The sequence below is a fragment of the Trichoplusia ni genome, chromosome 17 (genome assembly GCF_003590095.1).
Source record: "Trichoplusia ni isolate ovarian cell line Hi5 chromosome 17, tn1, whole genome shotgun sequence".
Taxonomy (NCBI): Eukaryota; Metazoa; Arthropoda; class Insecta; order Lepidoptera; family Noctuidae; genus Trichoplusia; species Trichoplusia ni.
The window spans coordinates 553,328-573,548 of NC_039494.1; the positions used below are offsets into that span (position 1 = coordinate 553,328).

General features: G+C 37.1%; 5 protein-coding genes across 5 annotated transcripts; 1 reads left to right on the top strand and 4 right to left on the bottom strand.

The window, feature by feature from the left end:
* Window positions 1–8,059: 8,059 nt before the first annotated feature.
* LOC113502371 (cuticle protein 19-like) lies at window positions 8,060–8,792 on the bottom strand. Its single transcript, XM_026883917.1, has 3 exons — window positions 8,541–8,792; window positions 8,293–8,459; window positions 8,060–8,211 (listed from the first exon to the last, which is right to left on the bottom strand). Exons 1-3 carry the CDS (start codon window positions 8,664–8,666, stop codon window positions 8,142–8,144), a joined length of 363 nt encoding a protein of 120 aa, XP_026739718.1. The 5' UTR covers window positions 8,667–8,792; the 3' UTR covers window positions 8,060–8,141.
* A 1,705-nt stretch (window positions 8,793–10,497) lies between these two features.
* On the top strand, window positions 10,498–14,302 carry LOC113502356. The gene is made up of 6 exons (XM_026883901.1): window positions 10,498–10,890; window positions 12,026–12,092; window positions 12,205–12,337; window positions 12,410–12,595; window positions 13,056–13,101; window positions 13,191–14,302. Exons 2-6 carry the CDS (start codon window positions 12,031–12,033, stop codon window positions 13,673–13,675), a joined length of 912 nt encoding a protein of 303 aa, XP_026739702.1. The 5' UTR covers window positions 10,498–10,890; window positions 12,026–12,030; the 3' UTR covers window positions 13,676–14,302.
* Window positions 14,303–14,604: 302 nt separating this feature from the next.
* LOC113502654 (cuticle protein 19-like) lies at window positions 14,605–15,242 on the bottom strand. The gene is made up of 4 exons (XM_026884307.1): window positions 15,231–15,242; window positions 14,982–15,122; window positions 14,745–14,911; window positions 14,605–14,674 (listed from the first exon to the last, which is right to left on the bottom strand). Exons 1-4 carry the CDS (start codon window positions 15,240–15,242, stop codon window positions 14,605–14,607), a joined length of 390 nt encoding a protein of 129 aa, XP_026740108.1.
* A 1,515-nt stretch (window positions 15,243–16,757) lies between these two features.
* Window positions 16,758–17,462, bottom strand: LOC113502655 (cuticle protein 7-like). The gene is made up of 4 exons (XM_026884308.1): window positions 17,451–17,462; window positions 17,152–17,274; window positions 16,907–17,073; window positions 16,758–16,824 (listed from the first exon to the last, which is right to left on the bottom strand). The coding sequence occupies exons 1-4, from the start codon at window positions 17,460–17,462 to the stop codon at window positions 16,758–16,760; spliced, it is 369 nt and encodes a 122-aa protein (XP_026740109.1).
* An 878-nt stretch (window positions 17,463–18,340) lies between these two features.
* On the bottom strand, window positions 18,341–19,031 carry LOC113502656 (cuticle protein 19-like). Its single transcript, XM_026884309.1, has 4 exons — window positions 19,020–19,031; window positions 18,757–18,909; window positions 18,516–18,682; window positions 18,341–18,410 (listed from the first exon to the last, which is right to left on the bottom strand). The coding sequence occupies exons 1-4, from the start codon at window positions 19,029–19,031 to the stop codon at window positions 18,341–18,343; spliced, it is 402 nt and encodes a 133-aa protein (XP_026740110.1).
* Between the last annotated feature and the right edge of the window lie 1,190 nt (window positions 19,032–20,221).

Consider the following 20,221-nt stretch of genomic DNA (forward strand, 5'->3'; position numbering starts at 1 on the left):
TAACAGTTTAAATATCTACTAAAGGTTTGCAACACTATGATGGTGAAAGTATTAAAAGCAATTAATCGTAGCACAATGATAATTTTAGCAAGTCATGCATTACTTAAATCTAGCGATTATTTGTAAACGTTTTGCAACACTCACCCGATATGGGGTTCACTGAATTTAATTAGTAGATATATTTAAAGTTTTATATTTTAAGTGGCCGGTATTAGGGCCTCACTGTGAAAAAATAGAACTCGAGAGTACGCGCTCAGCTGTTCGCGGTAGGTCGGTAATAATCCTTTCCCCGGTCGCACTGGCATCGGTGACTCGCGTGACGCGTCGCTCGCAGTTTGAACGGTGGAAGGGGTTCGGCCAACGGAACCGGTTTCCGAGACGTGAGTTCTTGCGTGCGGCGCGTTCCAATATAAAGACGAGTGTTTTATAGAACTTCAACTCGATACACTCGTAAGTATCTATAGATTCAAAGAAATTAGAGTATATAAACGTACAACGTTACAGTACCCCCCTCTTTAGGGTAGGATTTTTCCTAGGGAAAATCCGCTGCTACTGCTACTGAAAGCATTTGGTTCACGCTACACTATCATTCCTATCCCTTTCACCCATCCTCTTTTATTCATTCATCTTTTAATCAGCAGCTGACACTTTAGATCCTGTGCCTTCCGCACGCTATCATTCAGAGTATTCTGCATATAACGCAAAACACCCACGCGAACCGAACGTAGATCTTATGAGAGTTTATTATGCAGTGCAGTCTACATATAACCAATGGATGATAGATAAATATAATGGCAGATATTAATATAGATAGGAAGTGTATGGTTTTGGCTTACTTTTGGAGTCACCAGCCGCTCCTGCATAGGCTTATTTAAACAGTTGCAAACCGCTGTGTAGAGTGTAATGTGTAGGAAGATGTGTATAAGTTATCAATGGTGTAGGGCCATGATACCAATAAAAGAAATCATTGGGGTAGAACCAAGATTGCTTTCTTACTATGGCTGTAGGGCCGATAGTAATAATATAGAAGCATGAATGGGGTAGGCCATCGTCTTGTAAGACAATTGGGGTAGACCAACCGTGTAAATAAGGAAATAGTAAATAGAAGGAATGGTTCATATGTAGTGGCAGTGTAAAGGTAACTGTATCTGTATTGTATATAGTTAAGGTAGTAATCCATTTTAGCCCAATTTTAGGCACTAGATAGGCGACATTAGATTTAGATTTTTATTTATTTTAGGGATAAGTTATGTAAAAAGTAGTTTTAGTTTAAATTAAATTATTTAAAATATTTTAGTTTTCAGTTGTTCCAAGCAATGTACCATATATAGCTAAGTTTTGTCATTCTTTGTAGTTAATTTGTTTCAGATCTTTAATATGCCATTCTCCGATAGATTTTCCAGACATATCAGCTAATTCATAAACTAGTGGTGATTTTTTATTGACTACCTTACATTTAATGAATTTAGGGGCTAATTTTTTATTAAAATATTTGTCTTTGTCGCTTTGGTAGAAAGTTCGCTTCCAGACAATATCACCTAAATTGTATTCGGCAGGTTTTCTTCGTAAATTGAATGACTGACAGTTTCTAGTATGAGCTTGCAAAAGAGCTCCTTGTACTTTGTTGAAGATAGTAGCTAAATAACCTAGATTTTCAGCATACAAATCACGTGGTTCAAATATGATATCGCTGTCGAATTTACAGTCCCTGTAATGAGTACCACAACTAACCAGTTCACGACCATATACTAGAAAGGAAGGCGTGAAACCAGTTACTTCATTCACGGAGCTGTTAATAGCAAATTGGATTTTAGGTATAATTAAATCCCAAGTACGCTGATCGTTAGTTATGAAAGTTGACAGAGCAGTCATTATAGTTTTGTTATACCTTTCTACGGTATTTATGTGAGGCGAGTATTTCGGTGTAAAATGTAAGTTTGGTATGTTGTACTTAACTATTAAGTTCTTTAGAGTAGCGCTAACGAATTGTTTGCCGTTATCGAGTATGATAGTAAATGGGATACCGTGTACCAAAAATACGTTATCTTCAAGAATTCTGGAGATTATGTCAGCATTAGCTCGTTTAATAGGGAAAAGCAAACAGTATTTTGAAAAACAACAGGTTACGACAAATATGTAAGAATTTTGTTTCTTGGTAACCGGTAGAGGTCCAACAAGATCAATACTAAGCATCTGAAAAGGTCTGTAACAAGATTTGGGTTTACCCATGTGTCCAAGCGTTGCGTGATTTTGGTGTTTGTGGGCTATGCAAGTGTCGCAAGAAGTTACTGCTTTGACCACATCCGCATACATACCGGGCCAGTAATATTTTAGTGATAGTCGTTTAAAAGTTTTAAAAATACCAAGATGGCCACAGATTGGCTCAGCGTGATTTTTAATTATAATGTTAGTTCTATCCTCAAGAGGTACCACTTCTTTCCATTCAAATTCTTTGGTTAGTGGATTAAGACTCTTTTTAAAACGAAAAAGTTTATTTTCTGATACCTGATAATCAAGAAAGGAAGTTGGAGAATTTAGGCAACCATTATAAACACTTAGATACCACGAATCTGAAGTTTTGGGTATAGCATTATTGTTAGAATGGTCACTATCAATGGCTGATACGGGAGTTGAACGCGATAGAAAATCAGGTACGACATTTTCTGAACCACGACGGTGTTTTATTTCTAAATTATATGCCGACAGTCGAACACCCCAGCGAGCCAAACGACCTGTAGGATTATTTAATTTTAAAAACCATTTAAGGGCAGAATGATCCGTGTATACCGTTAGCTTTTGGCCATTTTCTACATAGCAACGCCAATGTTCAACTGCTAAAAGAACTGCAAGGGCTTCGCGCTCTGTTGCACTATAGTTGCGTTCTTGTTTGGACAATGACTTGCTCATGTATGCTATGACTCTTTCCTCGCCTTTTATGTCCTGAGTCAGAACTGCACCGATACCGTAGTCACTCGCGTCGGTGTGAATTTGAAAGGGTTGGGAATAATCTGGGCATGAAAGAACAGACGCGGACACCAAGCAGTCCTTTAGTTTAGTAAAGGCAATGTGAGCTTCCGTAGACCATAAAAATGGGGGAGCTTTCTTGCTTTGTGAGGTTAATTTGTTCAATGGTGAGGCCAAGGAACTGAAGTTGGGAATGAACCTGCGGTACCAAGAAGCTGCGCCTAAGAAGCGACGAACTTCTTTCCTATTAGTCGGGGTAGGATAATTTTTAATAGCTTCTACTTTTTCAGGGTCAGCGTGTAAGCCGTTAGCATCCACTATATAACCTAGATATTTCAGTTTATCTCTGAAAAACTGACTTTTCTTTAGATTTATAGTTAGATTCGCAGTTTTTAGTTTATTTAACACAAGTAGTAATAGAGAAATATGTTGCTCAAAGGAAGACGAGACAATAATTATATCATCTATGAAGACGAAGACCCTATGCTCAAATTCCGGTCCGTAGAACAAGGCATCTACCAAGCGCTGTTGGGTAGCCGGTGCGTTAGTGAGACCGAACGGCATAGACTTAAATTGATAAGTGCCTCGCGACGGAATGTAGAACGCGGTCTTACACCTGTCTTCCTGCTTAATTAGAATTTGCCAAAAACTTTTTGACAGGTCTAGACTTGATAGGTATTTGGCGTCGCGTAGGTTGTCGAGTATCTCGGATATATAGGGCAAATTGTAGGCATCTTTTTTAGTGACGGCATTTAATTTCCTACTGTCAAGGCAAAACCTAAGCTCACCATTCTTCTTAGGTGTTAGTAGTACAGGGGATGACCATGGGCTTTCAGCAGGCTCAACTACATCATCTTTTAGCATCTCATCAAGTTGCTCCACTAATATGCGTTGCTTTTCCGGGGACATTCTATAGTACCTTTGACGAATGGGAGCAGCATTCCCAGTGTCAATGGAATGTGTTATTAAGGCAGTACGACCTAGACCTCGTTCCTCGTATGAAATTTCCCGGAATTGAGAGATGATATTATCTGCTGTTACTTTCTGGTCTTCCGACAGGTGAACATAAGACTGTAGGTATTCCGATCTCTCTGATGCCAATTCAGCTAATTGAGCCTCTGATGGGTTTAGGAATAAAATTGAGTTTAAGTAACTAGGAAATAAACCAAACTTACGCCAAAAGTCCATGCCTAGAATTAAGGAATTTTTAACTTCTGGTATAATGTGTACGTCCAAATTATGAGTCTGTTTTTCAAAAGTGAAAGGTAATGTAATAAAACCTATAGACGCAAGTTTTTGTCCACCTGCTGCCGCGAATGTTAAAGGTTGGCTAATGTTCCATGTGGTAGTAGAAGCTAGAAAACTCTTATGGGCGTCGTTTCCCATTATAGTGACGGCAGAACCTGTGTCAAGTAGTCCAGTAATAGTTTTACCTTTAACGCTAACTGAAACGTAAGGGCGTGTAAAGTCTATATTATTGTTATGGATTGTAGAAACGGTATAGCAAGAAAAGAATTTAGAAATAGTACTAAGCCAATTATCCCAATCAGTCTTATCAAAATTCGTGCTATTATTACCTTTACTACAACCCTTGATACTTAGTTTTTTTGATCAGTCTGGCAATTAGGACAATCTGGAAACTTAACGCCTTTCTTCCCACATTTGAAACATATAACAAAGTGTGGCTGTTTACATGAACCTAAAGAGTGTGAATTAGATCTACACCTTGGACAATATCTATGCTTATTCATGTTCTCAGAGTCTTGTCCTATTTCGTTAACTTGTATATGATTGTTAAATGATTTATTTGGTTCAAAAGTAGTTTTAGGTTTATTATAATTATAGTTATTAGAGTAGTTAGGTTTATTAAATTTATTATTAAAATTATTATTACTAGAATTTTTAGAACTAGCGTACTTTGTATAGGCAAACTCAGGTGCTAAAGTGTCAGGTGTAACCTTGGGAGGTTCGCAAAACTGTTTAAGCCTAGACTGTATGTTTTCATAATTCCTACATAGTTTCTGCAAGCTTCTAATATCAGTGATATCAGATGAAGACGCTAGAGTACTTGCATAACAGGGCCTAATATTGTGCAGTAAGATCTCTAACTGATCCTCTTCAGATAAAGATTTGCTCAGTCTCGAAAACATACCACGCATAATAGAAATATATATAGTTATGTTTTCTAGTTCACCCTGCGTACGAGCACGTATTTCGGCAAGCAACCTATAGTCGTAGTCGTTTTGACTAAAATCCTGCTTTAGTAAAACTACGATCTCATCCCAAGTTTTAGTGTCATTTTTGATACACCTATACCAATGCAGAGCGTCATCGGTAAAAATTTCAAATAAGTACGACACAATATTTTCTTGAGGGATACCCCTACTTACTATAAACTCATCCACTTTTTGAATGAATGCTCTAACGCAGGTTTTTCCGGAGTATTTTAATTTACTTAACTCGGAATGAATCTTGCGCTCACAAGTGACAATCACGTTACTCAGTTCAGGTACCGCCTGTGTCGGACTAGCAATGTGGGTAGTTTGAGATTTTGGTTTTAGTGAAGTTATCTCCTTATATTGTGAGTTAAAATTAGTACAACATACTTTGTATGTCTCTGCTACATCGGAAGTCGAGTGATTAATCCGATTCAAGCGATGGTAGATATGGTGAAGTAAGGTTTCCGTGCGAAAAAATAAGTTTTTATCGAATTTGGATTTTAACGATACCAAATTATTGTGAGATTTTAACAAGGACTCATTAACCGCTTTCAAATCTGAAATTGGATCTAAATGTGACTCTAAGATGTCCTCAGAGGGTAATGTTAAGGATAATTTAACTATTTGTTTCCTAAGTTCGCTAACGGAGTCACCACCAGTACCACCACGAACAGATACCTCGTAGTCCAGTTCAGCTTTTTGTAGCGACAGAAACTTAATAGGATAAGACATCTTATAAAAAAAAAAGCCGCGGAATGAGTGTTGCAAAACGTATAAAACACGATACACAGTTACAACAAAATTAAAAAAATAGGACAACACAAAAATAAATGCAAAATCAGTAGTTAGGCAGTCTACCAATATGTGAAAAATTAAAATATACAATAAAAATATAATGAGGGTAGGTACTCAAAAAATTCACTATTGGTAGCCTGTGATTAATTTTAGCACAACTGTAAGAAAGCCGACACCAAGAAATTCTACAAAATGATAAGCTCACAAAAACTCAACACGGCTCGATATTCTACCTTCCTGGGCGCCACTGTAACGTAGGTTCTAGGCAGATAGGCTTGTGAGAAAAAAAATGGTTACAAATAGATTAACAATTTATTCTTAAAAAAAAACAAATAGTCGGTTGAGCTGGGGGTGGTTTTAAAATATCGAGCGCGCGAGGAATTGAAGGTCGCAAGAGAAACACCACTATCCTGCTTCAGTATCCGGATGTGTAGGGGTCCGCGGTCTCCTTCCCGGGTAGCAGCTGACCGACGGAGACTCAAGGGCTGGCAAGGTCTTCGGCAGGAACTTTCTAATCCTGACGGTCGATAGATGACGGCGTCAAGGACATTAGGCAGGAACGAAGAGGAAGAAGCAGAGTAGAAAACGCAGCCTCGGTGGCTTACAAGTACTTGAGCTGGAACTGGAGGCTTGAAGCTGGAGACTCAACTTGGACTTGAACTTGAACCCTGGAATTCGGTAATTGGTAATTTTAGAAATTGACCGAATCCAGTCTGTTACTGCGGCATCCCGTTAGCAACACAACATACTAAAATGGAAAGCGGTGATTCAGCACTAAGTAGCTATCGAGATGGGGCAGTCTAGGCAGCGTGGTACATTAGCTAGCAAAACTACATGACGTTGTTAATTGTAAGATGAATAACAGCTATTATGAAAGTAGTTTCATAATTAATACATCTTATGCAATAAATTAATAGCAGTGTTATTAGATTTCGAATTTAAGAGAACGATGTGCTATAATAAAAATGTCGTTGTAAGTTTAAAATGGTTGACCGTCATGACACGGCCAAGGTTAACCGTTCCAAAGGTCAATGCAAATTGTAAAGTCGGTAAACACAATATTTAAAACTATAGGTCAATTACATTTTAGAACACGACAGATAACAGTTTAAATATCTACTAAAGGTTTGCAACACTATGATGGTGAAAGTATTAAAAGCAATTAATCGTAGCACAATGATAATTTTAGCAAGTCATGCATTACTTAAATCTAGCGATTATTTGTAAACGTTTTGCAACACTCACCCGATATGGGGTTCACTGAATTTAATTAGTAGATATATTTAAAGTTTTATATTTTAAGTGGCCGGTATTAGGGCCTCACTGTGAAAAAATAGAACTCGAGAGTACGCGCTCAGCTGTTCGCGGTAGGTCGGTAATAATCCTTTCCCCGGTCGCACTGGCATCGGTGACTCGCGTGACGCGTCGCTCGCAGTTTGAACGGTGGAAGGGGTTCGGCCAACGGAACCGGTTTCCGAGACGTGAGTTCTTGCGTGCGGCGCGTTCCAATATAAAGACGAGTGTTTTATAGAACTTCAACTCGATACACTCGTAAGTATCTATAGATTCAAAGAAATTAGAGTATATAAACGTACAACGTTACAGTACCATAAGGGTCGAACCCCATAAAGTAAATTCTAAGAATCTGTATATCCATAGTAAGAAATTCTGCATTTGAAAACGACATCAAACAAATACGAGACTAATGTTTCATTTCAACAGACTACACTAGCAAAAGTACTGTTATTAATCTAAAATTTGATATGGCTTAGTTTGTCACAATATTGTAAGTGAGCTCTGAGTTTTCAAAGGCAGGTAAAAATACGGGCGCTACGGTTGATCTCTGCCCGGTCGTGTCTGTTTGCCTGGCCCATGGTGCTATGAAAGGGATCAGGTACTAAGCCTTTGTTTACGCGCACATTACAGCCCAAGACGGGTACGAAATGACACGAGCTGCAGTAACGAATATTGGTTGAGAGCTCATTCAGACATTCTACTTACCGTTGCTGGGAGTTTCAAAGACATTCAGCCCCATGCACAAAGACTCAGGGCAATTAATAAGAAGTTAAGAAAACATTAGATTTTGGGACTAGGTAATTTATTTGCAGTATCATATTAGATAACAAGAATAACACTCAGTAACAATTGAGGCATAACAAAGAATCAGTGGTGGTGGTGGTGTTTAGGAACGACGTGTGTGGCGTGACCCTCGTAGTGGACGTCTGCGTTGAATCTGGAAATACAGGAAATATTGTACTATGTGCTTTAAACCAACCATAATACTGTAAAAACTAGTGATTTTAGCTGAGCTTACCCGGTCTTGTGGTCGGCGTGGTACTTGACAGTCCTGATCCTGCCGTCGGGCTGGTGCAGGCTGTACTCGCCGTGCACGAGGTGACCGTCGCGCGTCTCGTGCTGGGACTTGATGTCGTGTGTGTGAGGGTCCTTCACTTGGTAAGAGAACTCGTATTTAGGGTGACCCTGCAACATAGGTATTATTAGCATCGGTGTTACATATGTATATACATGTATATGGGCTTATAATATAGGTAATTGACTTACATAGTACTCGACGTGTTTCTCGGTGCCATGTGAGTGGTGCTGGTGGAGGCTCTGTGATGAGGAAGCGTGACCGTGGTGGTGGTCGTGGTGATGACCGTGTTGTGCTGCGACTACGGCGAGAAGCATGGCTAATAGAATCACCTAGACAACAAAACACGGATTACATTATGCTTTTTGATCAAACAAAAGAAAACGACCAGTTTAGTATAAGTAAAGTTAGACCATAATATTCTTTTTCCGAATTAACTTTAAAATATTGTACTTTAAATAGTTACCTTAAGAGACATGATTGTAAACTTTTTAGTGCAACTCTTTTCGAAGCGAAAACGTATCTGATGAAGTACGAAATAGAGTAAGTCATTTTATATGCAAAATTTACGCAGTTTTAAAATCAAGTTTAACCAAATCACTTGATTTCAGCAAATAAAACCTGTCTTAACGTAATAAACGAAATATATTATAACATATTTATCAGAAAGCGACGACCTTCATGTACAAAACATTTGTCAATCAAGAAAGGGATTCTGACTGCCTTTTTAAAAAAAATCAATACCTAGACTTATCGGACTTTCACATCAAATGCCAATATTTGTCTTTTCCCATCTTCATTTTTATTTTTACTTGTATTGTTAGCTATTGGAATGTTCCTTATGTTGTCGGACAATAAAGTTAGTGAACATAAAAAAATATTTCACAAAGTTTTTATTTCAGTGACTAAAAATCAAAATTTTTGATCTAACTGCTATAAATTGGCCATCGAACTTTTTGTTATTTTATACCGAATACGATATTAAAAGATATTTTTTCAGTCTGTGCTTCGGTTACATAAACATACTTTTCGCAATGACAGTCATGTTGTAGAATTCCAACGTGGTTATCTTCGTGAAGTAAGAAATGGTAGCAGCGCCATCTAGTGTGCAATTGTATACATAATTATAAAACGTAAAAAGTTTTTTTATTTCTCTTGTAGATGACATTACAAATATTAAAAAAATAAATTATTTTCAGTTGACAGATACTACTTTTGTTTCTAGCGATTACGAATCGATTACTGTTATTTAATTCTATTTATGTTCTAAATACGAGTAAAGGTGAACATTTTTGTGCAATTAATATTTATTTATAGGTATAAATTATCTCAAATAAAATCATTTTTTAATTCAATAATTACAAGTAGATAGATTAAATACTTACTGAATACGTTTTGGTTTTTGTAATGTTTGCCGCGTCCATTTTTTTATTCTCCGAGGTTGAGCCGTTATTATTACCGCGCATGCGTCAACTCGGCGGGCAATTCTCCGTATCGATTCCATTTCTACGGTCGCTATCGCTATTCGTGAAGCAATGTTTAATAGATAAACACTTCTTGACGAACGACAAGTTTAATTATTTATTAAAATAAGTCGATAACATTGTTTAAGAAAGTTTTCTTAAAATCAATTATAAGAATATTGAACTAGTAAACTGTGAAGTTGATAAAGTGTGTAGTGTTACCTTTTGTCACAAAACTCTCTGTCTGTTAAGTTTAGAGTACGTTGTGCTTCACAATAACTACATTTTTTTCGTTTCTTTCGTTTTATTTTTGTTCAATCGCGAGGTTTCCTTAATAGAAAGACGTAAGTATTTTTTTTTTCATAGAATGCTTCTCGCTGCCCGTACTTTTTTAAAACTATTACTAGTAGGCAACATTAAAAAATCACCCAGTGCGCCTCGTGGCTAATATTATTTCAAGTATGTCCCCAAATGTTAACTTTAATTGTTGAACTAATATTGTTTGTCAGTTTTGTTTTGTGAGACAAACTAATCCATTGAACACTAAAAATATATAAAATTATGATTTGACAGTGTTTTTTATAATATTATTATGGGTACTTATTACAAATTTATTTTTTTATTTTAAATATCAACAAATATTTTATTATTAAAAATACATCAGTTTAAAAAATTAATTTGCAGCAGTAAATATAGAAGAATGATTCACATTTAAATTTTATTTCGAAATTTTTGTTTCTAAAATTGCTTCTTAATATTTCTTAGTTCACTCAACGTCTGTCAATCTCCTTTGCTGGTAACATGTCATCCTAACATTCCGTCGTGCGACTCGTAACGGTGTGGACGCGTATTGTGACTTTAGTTGGATATTCCCCATTTTTATTTGTGATTGGCTACTTGGCGTTGGCGACATTTCTCACTTCCTCCTACAGTGTTTAAATGGACTAATCCCGCCTATTGGGACGGACTAGAAGGAGACGAAACTAATTCTGTATGTCACATCATTAGTGACCCCACCCAGAATCGAACCCGGGACTCCGTGATTCGCAGTCAGGGCACTCTGCGCCGCGCTACCGAGGTTAGTGAACTCTGCCATCAAAACTAGCGGCCGCGCTCAGCGCGCCCCACTACTTCGCCAACTGCCGTGCCGTGCGACTACGTCATCGCCTGACTCGACGTTTAATCAGCGCCTGCGCCATAGCTACTAGCAATTGTGCATTTTTGTGTTTGCTATAAATTTATTCTAAGCGCTTGAGCACGTTAACGTAAAACTGCACACCTACGCTTAGAGACACTTCATCTCTAATCCTGAAATAAACAGCTGATATAAATGGTTGAAATTGAAATGATTGAAATGCAGCGCCCCGGATGCGAAAATAGTGGAACAATAAGGGTATTGAGATCGTCGAAAAACTTAGTCGAGCCATGAAGATCTTTAAATGTGCGACTGGAGGATAAACCTTAAAGATTAAGGAATTTTCTGTCACCTAGCAAAATATTTTATACTTCAGAGAAACAATCAAGCCAATTTTATTTGGAATTGTTCTGCAACTTGAGACCAGTAAGAAGAACAAGAGGGGAAACTGGCGCTGTAACAAAAATAACTATCCATCCATTAAACAAGTTATAGAGCAACTCCAAAATATTCAGAGATATTTTTAAAAATATAAACTTTGCTCAAAAACAAGCTCATAACTCCACTAAAAGAGTCAGCTGCACCCTTAATTCTCGAAGCCTCTTACAAATACAAGAAAACTGACGTATGTCAAACAGAACACGTCACCGCAATGAATATATTTCATTCTTTTGTTGATTGACGTTTAACAAGGACCTGGAATACACGACGTGCCTTCACAAAAGATCTCACAATATTTGACGAAGAATGAATGCGAGAAACGGCAGATTCTTTTTTTGCTTACTATGCTATCGCGTGTATAATTAAACAAGCACCAGCCACAGTCTCGTATCAAACAAACGATATTGCCAAACGTGACAACTGACAGTGCACTATAAGGAGTAGAGCACGTGGCGTCTCTAATTTACAACTACAATTATATTTAACCCTCATAGGCTCTCTGTTCAGCAAACACGATACATCGAATATTGTACATTTATTTTTCTTAATAAAATGAACTTACTAACTGATTTTTTTTTGTAAATTATTCCGTTGATTTAAGTCTACACCTTATTCATTTATAATAATGTCTTTCTAGAAAAAATGGAACCAAGAGCACGAGCTAGTGGCCAACAATTCAAGACCCTTTTGGAGTTTATGGAAAGGTATTTATTTAGTAGTCGGTGTCAGTGGTAGTTATTGTCCAACCTATTAAGTAAGCGAAATATAAATGAGTGATGAAATTTACAAAACAATTGATGATTTTTTATATTTTAGTCATGGTGACATCACCCGAATTCAACCGGATGATCAGGGACGAGTAAGAGTGTATCGTTTGTGGCGAAAAGCGACGAACATATTGAATTCTGTTGCTGGTGGTGTTCAGAAGACTCCTGACAAATGGAAAAAAGTATGGTTTACAGTATTTTTATATATGCTTGATACCCCTTCACACACGCTTATATACTATTTACTTAAACAGGTGTGGGCGGATTGGAAATCTAAGACAAAAAAGAAAGCTCTTACAATACATCGTCACCGAAACGAGAATAAAAGCGTTGGTCCAAGATCCAAACTTTTTCTGACTGATTTTGAGGAACGGTTGCTGGTGATTATGGGTGCAGTATCAGCTGAAGGTCAATACAGTGTTGATGATCAACAATATAATGTAAGTAATGACTTCACACGAGGATCTTTTGTGCATAGACTGGCCTGTTGGTCTAGTGGTGAGTGACCCTGACTGCTATACCGGAGGTCGTGGGTTCGATTCCCACTCAGAACAAATGTTTGTGTGATGAGCACGATCATTTGTTCTGTGTCTGGGTGTAATTTATCTATATTATGTATGTATTTAGAAATATATAAGTAAGTTTATCAGTTGTCTGGTTACCATAACACAAGCTCTGCTTAGCTTGGGATCAGATAACCGTGTGTGAGTTGTCCCAGGATATATTATATTATATTATAGCTAATTTTGGTTTTAGGCATAGAAATCTAAATAACAAATGTTATTTAGATTTCTATGGTTTTGGGTGATCTCTTTCTGAAATGCTTGCTATAAATTTGACTTTTATACTAAACTTATGATATTGTTATTTATTTTAAGTAGCTATATTTTGAAATTTCAGAGTTCATCACTGATCAACATTAGGAGGCAAATTCCGGACGATGAGGGTAATTTAAAAATAATAACTTAACAACTATTCTTATTGACATCGGCTAAGCAAGTAGCTGATTAATTAATATTGCCTTCAATATTACAGGGTCGCAATCATCACCTATACCGTCACCGGAGCATATAACCCCAAACACGCCTCCATCCGTCAGCCGTGAGCAAGCCCAGCAATCCACGAGTCGTGACCAGGCCCAGTCATACTCAGATCACGAGCAGTCTCAGCAATTCTACAGCCAGGAGCAGGTATACGATCATACCAACGATCCTACCGTTACCACAAGATCGATGACAAACAGACGAGGGCAAACATTGGCTAACTCAGTGCCTCGCCTGATGACAAGACCTCGTCGAAGAGTAGTGCAGATTCCCTTCGACCGAAGTACTAGCGAATTTTTAAACATAGAAAAGCGACGCCTCGCGTTAGAAGAGGTACGCGAGAGGAACAACTCACGAAGGATTGACGTTGACATTGAGCGAAATAAAATATTGTCCCGTTTTGCAGATCTAGCTACAACACTACTGCAACACTATTTAGGTAAGGATAACACGGAATGCCCAATTAAAACTGAGTAGTGTTCGTACATTACAGCGTACCCCAAATCCATTCCACAGAACATTTTTTAGACGTTCATGCGGATCTACATACAGTCAGTTCGCATTCTTTTGATTTGGATTTAAAATCCGTCCTTGTCTTACGCGAAAATCAAACCAAGCAATCTTCATCTTTTGCTATATTTGTAATTAAACAGCTTTTCTGTTTTCGACAGAACGAACGCTCAGTATTTTCTTGCTCGGCTCGATTGCAACCGTTTCCTTTACTTACTGAACAAAATTGAGACTTTGGATTTTTAATTTCTCTTTGGCCTTAAATTTATTGTGTTATCCCTCGTGTAGTGCAAGTTGTCGCGACCACTCAAAGAACATTAATTTTTCCTTTGCCATTTTCTAGTCTTCTCTACGACGAGTGCCTGTCCTCTTTTAGATGCAGTAACGCTTCCAATTTATTATACCTTACGTCGAAGCAATCCTTTCAATCTTTCTCCACCTACCACATATTGAAAGTTATTAATATGTTCTAATCTGTTCGGGTTACTATGGGGTCTTACTATGTTTCACAGCCATTCATGTACAATAAGTTGTAGTGAACACAGTGTATAATATAAAAATGTTATTAAAGCGTTCTAATACGTATTGATGGTACCAATCTAGTTTTTTTTTCAACCACTCCCCGACTTTGCAAAACACGCAAGCATGGGTAAGTGATAGCAAAGTAGTAAGTAAAAGGTTTTTCATGTTGTTTACTTCTGAACCCTCAATTACTTTGGTATTTGGATGTGCTCAGATCAGCGAGTGAGACTGTGCCGACCGCAGTCTTTAGTCTTTACTGGCTGAACACAGATCGATAAATAGGGGAGAAAGAAAGGTTTCGAATTTAAGTCTTAATTTATTGGAGTATCACATTAAGTAACAAATATCAACAATCAGTCGTAGGTATCACTGCATCAATGATGGTGGTGATGTTTAGGAACAGCATGTGTGGCGTGACCCTCGTAGTGTACGTCGGCGTTAAACCTATCAAAATAAAGATTATTTAATTTTTGAAATGCATTTTTTCCTACATCCATAAGCAAATCTTACTTACCCGGTCTTGTGGTCAGCGTGGTACTTGACAGTCCTGACCCTGCCGTCGGGCTGGTGTAGGCTGTACTCGCCCTTGACAACATGGCCGTCGCGTGTCTCGTGCTGGGACTTAATGTCGTGTGTGTGGGGGTCCTTTACTTGGTAAGAGAACTCGTACTTAGGATGACCCTGTACCAAAAACCAACATTTAGCGACGAATTAAAAAAATGCTATATCTGACAAGAACTGATCATCTTACATAGTACACGACATGTTTCTCAGTCCCATGTGAGTGGTGCTGGTGGAGGCTCTGTGATGAGGAGGCGTGACTGTGGTGGTGGTCGTGGTGATGACCGTGTTGTGCTGCGACTACGGCGAGAAGGGTGGCAAAACAAAAGACCTAGACAAAATTAAAAATGAAAAATATTTTGAAGAAAATCCTTGGTTTATTTTATCTTTTCTTAACAATTTTGAAACACCTGAAATGGTACTAGCCACCCATAGCTACCTTGAGAGACATGATTGTTGAATATTTGAATATAGCGGGGCTGGAGACAAACTATAACTGATAAAATAAAGAACAAAGCATGACATTTTATATGCAAAATTTGACGATATCGGGTTTTAAATCCAGTTTTAACTATAGCACTTGAAATTAAGCAAAACTAAACCTGTTTTAATTTAATACATGTTATTATATACGATATCGGATAAATCACTTACCCTTTCACATGTAGAGTCTTGGGTTAAACTTTTCACATTTTTTTTTACAAATTGGGCAGGATTTCACAGAAAGAAATAAATTAGATATTTCTGTTCCCATTTGGATACGTTTATAACAAGTGGCTTGGTATATCACTTTACTTTACGATGGCTGGGTCGGGACAACATTAAATACCCAGTTGTTTACCACATGGCCACTGGTTACCTTTTATAATTTAATGACATTACCTATTATAATTTATTTCAATTCTAATTGAAATTCTAATTGTGTTCGACTATGTCTTTCGCATGATGTGATTTCCTATAAATAAGAAAGCATAGAATATTGTTTAATATGCTACACATGTAAGTATGCTTGTATTATGTTATTCTTGTAGGAAATCCAAATAAATAAAGCAATTCTTTTTTCCATAACAAAACTGTCAGAAACGTGTTTTCCGGCCTATGGCCTATGGTTCTGATGTAAAAGGTTGAACAGATATCTAAGCGCATGCGTTATCTCGTAATTCTGGTGACAGAGCGATAAATGCTTTAGTCTGCCTGAAAGAGCGGTCGGTCGTTTCCTGCTTTCAGGACCCCAATTCCGCAATTTACCAATGAAAAAATGACAATTGGATTAAATTTGACACTATTCGTATTTCTTAAGTATCTTGCATTATCTTCAACGTGAGGGTTCCGCCCCTTATTGAATTTCCCCCGTCATCGGCCATATGATGTCCCAAAATGAATAAGATATTGGTTAACATTTAATGCATAATATGCTATGTTTATTCTCATATAGGACGTTCGGTATTTAGATTAATTAAACTTAGCGAGGAGATTAGCTTATAAAATTAAGTAATAATTTCCTGCACACTTCTGCAATACAATAAATACATCTTTATTTTTCAAGAATAAAGCCTGAGCAATTTGTCATAATAATTATGATTTGTAGTTTTATGAAAACATCTTATATTTTTATAATATTTTTTGTGACTTTACGATGACCCCCACAGTAAAGTAATATTTTTTTTATTACATATTTATTTTAGAAAGTTTTAGTTGTGAAGTAAGAGAACTGAAAGTAGCGGGTAATATTAAATTTTCTCAAAAATCACAAATGAGAACAAATTGTGTCAAGAAAAATACGTTGCAAGAGGAATCAAAGTCTACCACTGCGTCCTATTACTTAGAATATTAAACTGTTAAAAACTAGACATCAGTTTTATTTTCATTAATTAAAACATTATTATTTGTATTCCAAATTCCTTTATTACTAGAACAAACTTAACAGAGCAACACAAATTAACGTTAAGTATGGTACTAATACGTTTCAGTAATGGTGATGATGATGATCAGGCACGACATGGTGTACGCTGTGCTTCACGTCCGCGTGGAAACTGTAGAAAAAAACAATAAGTCAAAACATGATCCAGAAGTGCCGTTTTGTCTTATAGATCCCACAATGAGAATTCATCGTACCCGGAGTGATGATCAGCGTGGTAGTGCACGTCCCTGACGGAGCCGTCAGGTTCGTGCAGCGAGTAGTGTCCCTTGACGACGTCACCGTCGCGGTGCTCGTGCTGCGACTTGTGGTCGCCGGTGTGCGAGTCCTCCACCTTGTACTCGAACTCGTACTTGGGGTGAGTCTGCAAATGTTAACATCACTTTAGAACCGCAATCTTATGTTTACTCAACGTATCACATAATGTTAGGACGTGACTCACGTAGTAGTCGTGGTGGTGTCCGTGGTACACAGGCTGGTGGTGGCCGTCGTGGCGGTGGATGTACTGCGACGAGTATCCATGGCTGGAGACTACGGCAACCGCTACAGCCAACACGCAGATTACCTGCAAAATAAATTATTTATTTTGGCATTGAAAGAAGACAGTAGGTCATTTCGCGTCATACTGGCAGTTATGACTGCTTGGACTCGAGAAAAAAAAACAATCTTTAAGTTTAAATTACAAAAAAAAGCATTACACTTTTTTTAAAACGTTACTAGGTACTTGGTTTTAATTCTTACCTTGCAGTACATGATATGTTTGGTAGTTGTTATCAACTGATAGATAAAAATAGAAAATTCAGTCTTATATACCTATGATATTAAAATAATATAACCAAGGTAATATTGATTTCACTTAAAATTGTAATGAACGCTAAATTGCTTATGGGTGTAACGTTATGACAATTATTATGTCGTAAGAGTGAGCTGTTTTATTTTTACGACGTGAGGTGAATGTAATTGTCCATAACAGCATAACATTACGTACTAAAACTTAAAAACGAGTTTTTTTTTTAATCTGCATGTCAAGAGTCATTCGCTTATACGCTACTAAAAACTTTTTTCGTTATTGTTTCGCATCTGAAACGCGTTTCTGTTTCATGTCTAAAAGATAAATAGGATATTGTGTATTATGAAAAAAAAATGTTTATTTTACAAGTGATCATTAAAATCTTACGGCCTAGCTTGGCTTAAGGCTATTTAGCTTCATTCCCTTTGTTTGTTATCTGATATTTACTTTAAATGTTAGTCATACTTCCTGGTTTCCGATTGAGGTTAAACATTTTTGAGCTGAAAGCTGTCAGTGGAGTTGGGCCTTGTTTGATTTGTCTTGACAAGTGTTTTATCCAGAAAGCTTACACTTATAAAAATACATTTTAATCCTACATTTTATGTACTTCCTATATTAAAACAGGGACATTTTAATTGAATTTAAAACACAGCGTCTCCCGAAAATTGGAGCCATAAACCACACTGGTTTTACTTTTGTAACCAGTAACCAGTTAAATAATACTCTTTCCAGAGTGTCTAACATGCTATAAACGAAACAAAACTAATAGTTTTGATCTTAATTTTAATATTTAACAATAATAAATAACAATTTATCAACACAACACAAAAACACAACAAAATCAATGATGATGGTGGTGTTCAGGAACGATGTGTTGAGCGTGACCCTCGTAGTGGACGTCGGCGTTGAATCTGAAATGCAAAATTATTATAATCAGAGTATGACATCACAGTTCTCTACAGGTTATGTAAGAGTAAGCTTTTTATTTTTCAGTACTATATGATATGGTGACTTACCCGGTCTTGTGGTCGGCGTGGTACTTAACAGTCCTGACCCTGCCGTCGGGCTGGTGCAGGCTGTACTCTCCCTTCACAACATGGCCGTCGCGCGTCTCGTGCTGGGACTTGATGTCGTGTGTGTGAGGATCCGACACATGATAGGCGAACTCGTATTTGGGATGACCCTGTTGCATAAGTCAGTATTAGCAAAGAATTTATAAAAATAACAATAGCCGACAAGAACTGGTCGTCCTCTTACGTAGTATTCGACGTGTTTCTCGGTTCCATGTGAGTGGTGCTGGTGGAGGCTTTGGGATGAGGAGGCGTGACCGTGCTGGTGACCGTGGTGTTGATCATGATGGTGACCGTATTGTGCGGCTACCACTGCGAGAAGGGTGGCGAACAGGAACACCTAGAATATATTCAGTAAGGTTATTTAGGCTAATTCGAGGATTTAACAAACAAACATATGAGTACATTTAATTTAATTTCTTTTAATTATGAATAAGGCTGCTTTTTTACCTTCAGAGACATGTTTGTTTTTGTATAAGATAACAAGTGACTTCTGCAAAGTATAAAGGAATATGATAATGAAAAATATTAAGTTCGCCTTTTTATACCGTACAATTACAAATTTACACACAGTGATCCAGTTTTTTAAAACAAAAGCATTCGTATAAAAGTAACCAAACCAGTATTTTGAGAAGTATTGTAACATAAAGATCGGTAAGAGTAGCCTTGAATTTACTCTACATTATAATGTGACAATCAGCTACATACAAAATTTTACTGTAGCCATAAAACAACTAAATCATTAATGATGTAAATAATTACGGTTTGATGGGAATGATAAAAAAAAATTGGTATTATGTTTCTGATTTCAGTACACATATCTTACAATCGAAGTTTAAATTATTATTATAAATTTCGGGAGGCGGATTCATAATTATTTCAGTATAGCCTAAGAGGTCTTTGCGGTCAAATCATCGCCATTATACAAACGCTGGAAGTTTTTCTTGGAACATGTAGCCTCTAATTGTAACCCTATGCACAGGAAAAAGCGTCCAGCGACTTCTGAGCTTGGGTTCTGGCCACTTGGGCAGGCAAGCAGTGAAGGTAAATTCGATATTACTTGCAATAATTGAAAGCATAAAGCTATTTTTTTTCTATATTTTCTATCTCTTTGGCGTAACTTTTAAAAATACATACGTCGTTGGACAGCTATGACAGTTGCTATACCCTAAACCTAAACAACTTAAATTAGATTGGGTTATCGTAGTAGAACTGCCAAATGAACTGAAAATCGAGTTTAAGTACTGTCGGGACGGCCACTTTGTTGGGTGATAAATTTTGTCGCAAAAATGTTTTTCTTAAGCCTATGCGATTTGCATTGGATCAGTTTATATTTCTTGTTCAGTCAGTACATATTTAAATTCATTCAAGTTTATTTCGATTGTAATACAAAACAATTATAACCCTGCATTAGTAATATGTGCTTACAAGCACCAAAAACCATAGGAGTATGTATATGTATGAAGTAGCTGTTTCTCGCGACTTTGCTCGGTTGACAACCGGCTTCACTATGGCACAACAAGAATAATTATTTTGTTAGTAAGAGTTACGTTGAAACAGTAATATCTCCTAATATATTTCTTGAAATTAAATGATGTGAAGGGCAACTTTATTCACCATAAAATATTTGTAAAATTTAACGTATTTATTTT